Below are 7,883 nucleotides of genomic sequence, written 5' to 3'. Positions count from 1 at the left end.
TATTAACTTTAATTTAAATAATTAATAACGTAATAAATAGTTATCTAATTTGAATTTGAATTTTTGAATTTTATACTTTTGTATTTTAAATGTTATAAATTCTATTAAGAATTTTTATATTTTGCTATATTTCAAATTTATATATTTTCTAAATAAAACTTTTTAAAAAGAGTTTTGTACTTTTTTAATATTTTCTTTAACTATTTTTTTATAAATAAACCTAAATATTTTACTTTTATATTATTAATCTTTAACTTTACATTAAATTTCGTTTCAAATATTTACACCTAAATCATATTATTATTTAATTTATTTTTCTAACTTATTATTTAATACATAAATTATTTTAACCAAATAAATATACATTGTAAAAATTAATTTTAAAAAGCCAACCATAATTAAAATATTTTATTATGATAATTTTTCCATTACCAAAATTAAAATATATTTAAACTATCTTATTTATTATAATTACTTTTCAAATTTTTTATTCTCAATTAATTTATAAATATTAAATTAAATATATTTTTAAATTCATATTCACATGAGCCTATAAAAAAATTATAAAATTTTAATAAAGTAATTTATTATAAATAAATATAAGAACCTATAAAACAAAAAAAAAAAACTGTTACTAAGAATTCGTTCATAAAATAACAGAATTCTACAACAACAAAAATATACAAAATTAAAAAAAGCATTATAAGAATTTAGTCTTTAAAAAAAATTTGTGTTTCAACAACAAAAGGATTTAGTTTGGATAAAAAAATTGATAATCTATTCACATCAATAAAATTCAAAAGGGAACCATATCTGAAGAAAAAAAGAGTTCATACCTGGATATCTCTTCAATTTTTTTTTCTACTATTAATAACCCATTTTTATTTCCTTTCTCAATTTACTGAAACTTCATTAAAGAAGACTTTTTTAATTTTGTTTTTCTAAATAGAGAATCATTAACTCTTTCTAGATAAATCGATCAACCGTATTTTTAACTTTCCTTTCTTAAATTAATCTCTTTTTTCTAAATTGAAAAACATTAATATAGTTTTGCATAAAACTATCAGTTTTAATTATTAACTTTCATCTTAATATTATTTTAAAAAATGGATTCTCACTCATATGGTTTAAACTTAATTTTATTTCCATCAATTACACTACCTCAACAATTTAATGTACTATTTGCAAGCTTGAAAGAGAATACGGTGTCTTGTATTAAGAATCAGTAGAAAACTTCTTCTTTTTGTCTTTGAACTTTAAGTGGAATTTGATTTTGGGTCCTATTTTTAATTCGAAGAATTTAGTATTTCAATTTTTAATAGTTATGGATCTCCCTTCTTCTTTTTTTTAGCAGCATTTAAAAGGTATCATTGAAAAAACAAAATTATACTCGCATTTTTTAGAAGTTAGAAAATTAAATTTACAAAGTTAAATAAAGACTACGATGAACAAAAAAATTTGGGAGGTTGCTCCATATAAATCTCTTCTTACAAATCATCGTTGATGAAGACAGTGTTAACATCCAGTGGATAAAGAAGTCATTGTTGAAGAGCCACCATTACTAACAAAAACCATTTTTGTCATGGAAGGAAAAACATATGTGGACGGGTCAAATGCAATGGTGACAAGAGGTAAAAAACAACCGCGAAAGAAGTCATTGATGAACAGAAGAAACCTTAAAAATCTAAGATTCTCCAATCAAGACAACTGAAATAGGAAAAAGAGCGACATTGCCACTCTAAATAGTTGTCTAAGAGGAGACGAGACATGTGACCACACACGACGAACTTGAAAGAGAAAAAAAAGCAACTTCAACACTTTGAATCATTGTTTAAGAGGAGACGAGACATGCCACTATGCACAACAAAAAAAGGAGGAGATTCACAACTTTAAAAGGTGCTAAGAGCGCATAAAAGTTTTAATGAAGACATCATTGACGACACGATGATTGCCTGACAAATATAATCAAAATTGTGTGATCGTCGGTCGAAACTGAAACTCTGTAGTGGTAGTGCAGCCTCCCACAATAGACGACGGTGCTGCTGACAACAGTGGTAGACGATACTGCCCTCGACAACATCAGGTGTAGTGACAAAGGCGACAAAAATGTTTTTTTATTTTCTCAAAATAATCTTAGGCTCTAGATACACATATGATCTTATAAAAGAAATATGGACTAAGTACAAAATACAAATAAAAAATGTCAATCAACTAACTCAATATAAAAGATAAAGATAATATATCTAATACTTTTTATTATTTAATAAAAATTATGTTGAAAGTTACAAAATAATAAGAGTCGAAAAGTGATTGAAAACTAAATAACAATTAAAAATAAACAAATAGACATATAGCAAGGTAAAAAAAGTGCTTTTTTTTAGAGATAGTCAAGAATCGATTTTTTTTTAAAACTAGCTGTTAAATAATATGGAATGTAAAACTATAATGTAAAAGTTAAAAATTACTAAAAACCTTTAATGTATAAAATTAGGATAAGAGATATTAACAAGAGTAACAATTAACTCCTAAAGTCTATTCAAATGTGAACCTTTGGCCTTTCTTTGCAAATGAGTCAACCCTTGTGCTCATTTCCTAATGTCATCTTTCCTTATTATTTAAAAACAAAAACAAAAACAAAAACTCCTAAAGATTGTTTAATGTCATTATTGAATAATAGGTCTTAAATATGCTCTTATCTAATATTTGTATATAAAAAGTTTTAGTTAATAATAACACGTGTGCTTTAAAAAAATATATTAGTGAGTGTGACGTTTTAACATTTGAGTTTCCAACTTTTTCATTTTGTATTTTGCATTGTGAAATGTGAATTGTGATTACCATATTACTACAAAAGGAAGGTTAAAGAAAGAGGTGAAGAGACCTTTATAAGCCATTTTTGGATGGCATTGGAAAACCATAACAAGAAATACCACACACTTTGTTTATCTAGTTAGGTGGTGCTCTTTCTTGAGAAATCCAAATCCCTCACAGGGAAAAAAATGTTTACTCTTTATAAAATTAGTATATTTCGATTTTAATTCCTATAATATTTCTTTTAACATGTGTAATATTTGAAATACTTATTATAAAAATGTTTGGATTTTAATTTAGGTATTTTTCTTTAATTTTTATTTTTCAAAAACTTTGAACAACTATTTTTAATTCTTAATATTCATTTTAAGATAAATAAATAAATAAATAAAAACTATTCTTTTAGGTTTAGAAATATATTATATATCACAACACCAATCCTTCAAAATATAAAAAATTAAATAAAATTATAACATTAGATCTAAGATAGGTTATTATTTTTTCATTAACAAGAAAATATACATACAAATATAGAAGTATTTAGGATATTTCAACTCATATAAGAAGTTAGATTAGTTAATTAGAAACCCTAATGAAGAGCCACCAAGAAGATAATTTCAAAAGCTTTCTTAAGTATGTTTCTGAGACACATTTGACTGTTAAGTTTACATTAAAAAAAAAAGGCATAGCAATTAAAGTGAAAAGTAAAACCCTAAGAAAATGGTGTGATGAAAATTAAGAAGAGGGTTATGAGAAGGAAGTACTGAAACTGAGATCCAAGTGCAGATTCTGGAACCGTACCATGCATGTATATAATATAGTTTCTTTTCCCAGGTTGTGAGGTACAAAAGAAATCCAAAGAGCTTAGGTTATGAAAGAGGACCAAGAAGCCATCCATGACTCTGTGTAAACACCAACTACAGGTTACTGAATATACAAACTGATAAGAGGGCAGGGATGACCCCCACTCTCAAACTGCAAACCATAGCAATGCTGTCAGAGATTGGATGAGTTTTCCGGGCTGAAAATGACAGTAGGAGGTACGGTTCTCTCCAATGAACCCTAATTTTTGTAATTACCATTTTGTCTTTTTTGCTCAGTCGGTAGCTAGTACTTTTTTCTTCTCTTTTTTAATTCAGAATCAACCCCTTTTCCCCACTCTTTCAATTAAGATTATTCACTGTTTCAATAGTAAACAAAAATATCTGCTTTTTTCTCGTTAACACCCTCCATTCATCACAATTTCAGAACATTGTAATGATTATAAATATTCATATTTTCAATCATTCGTAAATAAAACAATTTCTTTAAATTTTATATTGTGACCATGTCTGAAAAGTCTGGATTTTTCAAAAATGATCATGGGGTGTGGAATGTTTTGATTAATATTCAGAATGGAAAGTGCATGTTTTTATATAAGGAAAGAGAAATTGATCTCTTGATTTTCTTGGTGATTGACTGATTAACTGGTTACCATTTACTATCTTACCTTCCTCGTTGAGGAGTATCAAAACTTATTTGTACAGAAGAAACAGTGAACCGTGTTTGCACCGTTTCACTTCCACCCACCTTTTAGAACCCTTGGGTTAAAAAGTTGAAGCCTCGTCATAGGAAAGAAAAAATCCCAATTTTCCCCAGTTAATTTCTACAGCAATGTGTGATAAATTTTTCACCGGAAAAAATCCCATATTGGTTGCTCAAAAATTAAGCATTAACACATCAGATATTACGTAGACCTACTTTTAATCTTCAAATTCTGTGAGGGCTAAGTAGAACCCTAACCCTAAGGACACCAGAGACAACAACAGAGAAAAAAAAAAACACACATATTAACGGGTTCAAAAGTTAGACGATTTGACCCTGCTCTGCTTACGTTGCTTCCACATAATGAGGCAAAAAAACCCATAAATTATGTGTCTTGTACTCCGTTTACTTACACTATTACTGTCTCATTCTCTCTCTTTCTCACTCTCACTCACACTCACACTCACACATACACACACAACACTCTTTCTCTCTCTTCCTCGCTGCCATAGACTCAGGTCCAGCAGATAATCCAACCACATAACAATAGTCACTATGCAAGCAAAGCAAATCCAAGTTCCATCATTGGCCTAATTGAAAATCACTTCTTAAGCACTCTTTTTCTCTTCTAGGATGGGTTATAGTGTTAGCATAAGACATAACTAGTCTCTATCTCTATCTCTATCCCTTACCTCAACCCTTTATATTAAAGGGTGTGTTGGGGCATCACTTTGGACCATTAAGTTGGGAGCTGTGGGTTAAAACCAGTTCATTGTTCGGAGGAAGATAGACATACACTTCTTCAAGAGCTAGGGTTTTTGTCCCCTCTCTCAAACTCATTAATTGAAAAGAGAGAAAAAAGAAAAAAATCTTCAAATGTTCCCTTACAGTTCCACCCCCTACCCTTCCTTCCCTTCATCATCTTCTTCCTTCCATCCTTTTCCTTTCCTCAACCTTGAGAATGCTTCTGCAGGAAACACCCTTCTTCACGATCCACTTTCCGTGCCTTACTTACCAACTCATCACAACCCTCCAAACATCCAAGAGGCACTGAGCAATTTGCCAGTCTCAGATCATAACTGTGGTGGTGGAGGTTCTGCAATGACCAAACCTGACCCAAGTGGTGGTGGTGCTGCTGCTGCTGCTCCTCACTATGGCCTCTCTTGTTTCCTCACAAAGAAGCCAGTTAAGAAAGACAGGCACAGCAAGATTTACACCTCTCAGGGGTTGAGGGACCGGAGGGTGAGGTTATCCATTGAGATTGCTCGCAAGTTCTTTGATCTTCAAGACATGCTAGGGTTTGACAAAGCCAGCAACACCCTTGAGTGGCTCTTCAACAAGTCCAAGAGAGCAATTAAGGAGCTGGCAAGGAGCAAGAACAGCACCAACAGTGAAGAAGGAGCCAAGAGCTTCTCTTCTTCATCTGAGTGTGATGATGACTGTGAAGTGGTTTCGGAGATCAAGCAGAAGCAACAACTCATCACCGGTGATGCTGCTGCTCCAAACAACCTACAACAAGGGTTAGATTCAAGCGATAACAAGTCACCGACATTTCTGGCTGCAAGGGAGAGGATGAAGTTGAAAAGGGCACAGAAGGAACCTGCAAAGATGAAGGAGTCAAGGGAGAAAGCAAGAGCAAGAGCAAGGGAAAGAACTAGTAACAAGATCATGTGCAATGTTAATTCCAACACAGGGAGGGTGCAACAAGACCTGAGGAAAAAGTGCCCTGCAATTGAAAATAGCCACTCTCATCACCTTGTTGGAAGTGAAACACCTAGAGATGATTTCAACGTTATTGAGGAATCAATTGTGATAAAGAGAAAGTTGAAGCCATCATTGATGTCCTCTTCTCATCACCATCACCAAAACCTTATGATCCCTAAGGAACCACCATGTTTCAACAACAACAACAACATTGAGTACCACCACCCTTTCTCCAATTTATCTCCGAATTGGGATGCTAATGGATCCACTGGCCGCTCCAACTTCTGTGCCATAGCTAGCATGAATCTATCCACAGGTATGTGTGGTTGTTGTGTGTTTCATCAAAATGATACTAGTACCAACTGATAAGATCTTCTAGAAACCTTCTATTTTGATGATATTCATAGTTCTGTAAGTCTTCAATTTTCAGGGCTTCAAATCTTTGGAAAGTCTTGGGAGGAGTGCACCAATCCACGTTTACACTAGATTGTATGTGTGTGTGTGTTAGCTTTTCCTTTTCCTTTTCCTTTTGTATTTTTCAGTCATCTTATTCTAATGGAAACTCTTCTAGCTGTTTGCCAAGGAATCATATATGAAGGCAACTTTCTGTGTTTTCTACCAGTAACTTTTCTGTCCTATATTCCCTTTCCACAAAAATGTTTGTACCTCATCTTCTTTTGCTCATCATCACCCAATGGCGTGTGACAGTTGGCACAAAGGTTGCTGCTGCGTGTATTGCTTTCTGACCAATATTTAAACTGCCCTTGGCATTGCATAATTCCAATTAAGTTATCAAGAAACTGTTCCTGCAGATTTTAAATATTTATATATTTGGTTTAGATCGTTCAACAGTGACTATTATTTATATATTCCTTTGTTTTAAAAACATTTCAAGAATTTGATTATATACCTTGTTGTTGTCATTGTTTTTCCCTTCTGTTTGTTGTCAAGCTATTTATGTACCATGCCCTTCCTGATTTACATTATTAATCACTAAATATGAGTACAAAAGAAAGCTCAATAATATACTAGTTTTCTTAGAGATTTCTTATAGATGAAACTCAACCTAAATACAGAAGGATAGGACCACGTTAAATTTCACATCATACAAGATTGTCAAAATCATAGAGAAATTCTGAACAAGTATGATTGGCTTTCTCTCAAACTTTTTTGTTTAGTAGTAGCTATTTCAAGTTAAAATAGTGTGATTCTTTTGTCTCAAAAGGCTTGATCGTTTGGTGTAATATATTAATTAGTTTTCTAAATGCATTGACAGAATGAAGTATCAGCTATATATAAATAAGTATGCGAATGGACACAGGTATTTATACTCGTATGTACCACTATATTTATACTCGTATGCAGCATGCATTTTATGCAGTTACATATTTCAAAGTCTATGTTTCTGATGTCTTTTCTGAATAATTTCATGTTCTCCATCATGTCATTGACTAATTTTTTTCGTTCAAAGAGAAGATCTTCATCTCTTGTAGATCTTGAATGCGATTATGGACACATTCTGAGCACTATGATACTTGAACAATAAACGATTTTATACAGCCACAGGGTTAGTTCAGTAAAAAACTAGAAACAATTATATAAATAGAAGAAAATGTGATATTTTACACACCAATGGAATTTTTGTCGAAAGCATGCATATTTAATCTTTTGTCACTTGGTTGAAACAAATGCATGAGTTTCTTCCTAAGAGTAAATTGAAATTCTGAATTGCCAACTGTATATTAATATTCCCACCTAGAAATAATAGCATTAATTGTGCAATTAACATTCATGAGTATAAAAAGTCTAATTTAGAAGAAATAAAAGTTTTTCTATTCAGGCAT

At 31.5% G+C, this 7,883-nt stretch overlaps 1 protein-coding gene across 1 annotated transcript; it reads left to right on the top strand.

Moving 5' to 3' along the window:
• Positions 1–4,781: 4,781 nt before the first annotated feature.
• On the top strand, positions 4,782–6,880 carry LOC124826698 (uncharacterized). Its single transcript, XM_047299599.2, has 2 exons — positions 4,782–6,355; positions 6,470–6,880. Exons 1-2 carry the CDS (start codon positions 5,212–5,214, stop codon positions 6,523–6,525), a joined length of 1,200 nt encoding a protein of 399 aa, XP_047155555.2. The 5' UTR covers positions 4,782–5,211; the 3' UTR covers positions 6,526–6,880.
• Positions 6,881–7,883: the final 1,003 nt, after the last annotated feature.

The sequence above is a fragment of the Vigna umbellata genome, chromosome 4 (assembly GCF_029865625.1).
Source record: "Vigna umbellata cultivar VRB3 chromosome 4, Vumbellata_1.0, whole genome shotgun sequence".
Taxonomy (NCBI): domain Eukaryota; kingdom Viridiplantae; phylum Streptophyta; class Magnoliopsida; order Fabales; family Fabaceae; genus Vigna; species Vigna umbellata.
This window is presented reverse-complemented; position numbering and strand designations above follow the sequence as displayed.

Excerpts from the sequence above, each read along its gene's own strand:
- LOC124826698 (XM_047299599.2), top strand. The coding sequence starts at position 5,212 with ATGTTCCCTTACAGTTCCACCCCCTACCCTTCCTTCCCTTCATCATCT. Across the intron at positions 6,356-6,469 it reads TAGCATGAATCTATCCACAG|GGCTTCAAATCTTTGGAAAG; the intron begins GTATGTGTGGTT and ends TTCAATTTTCAG.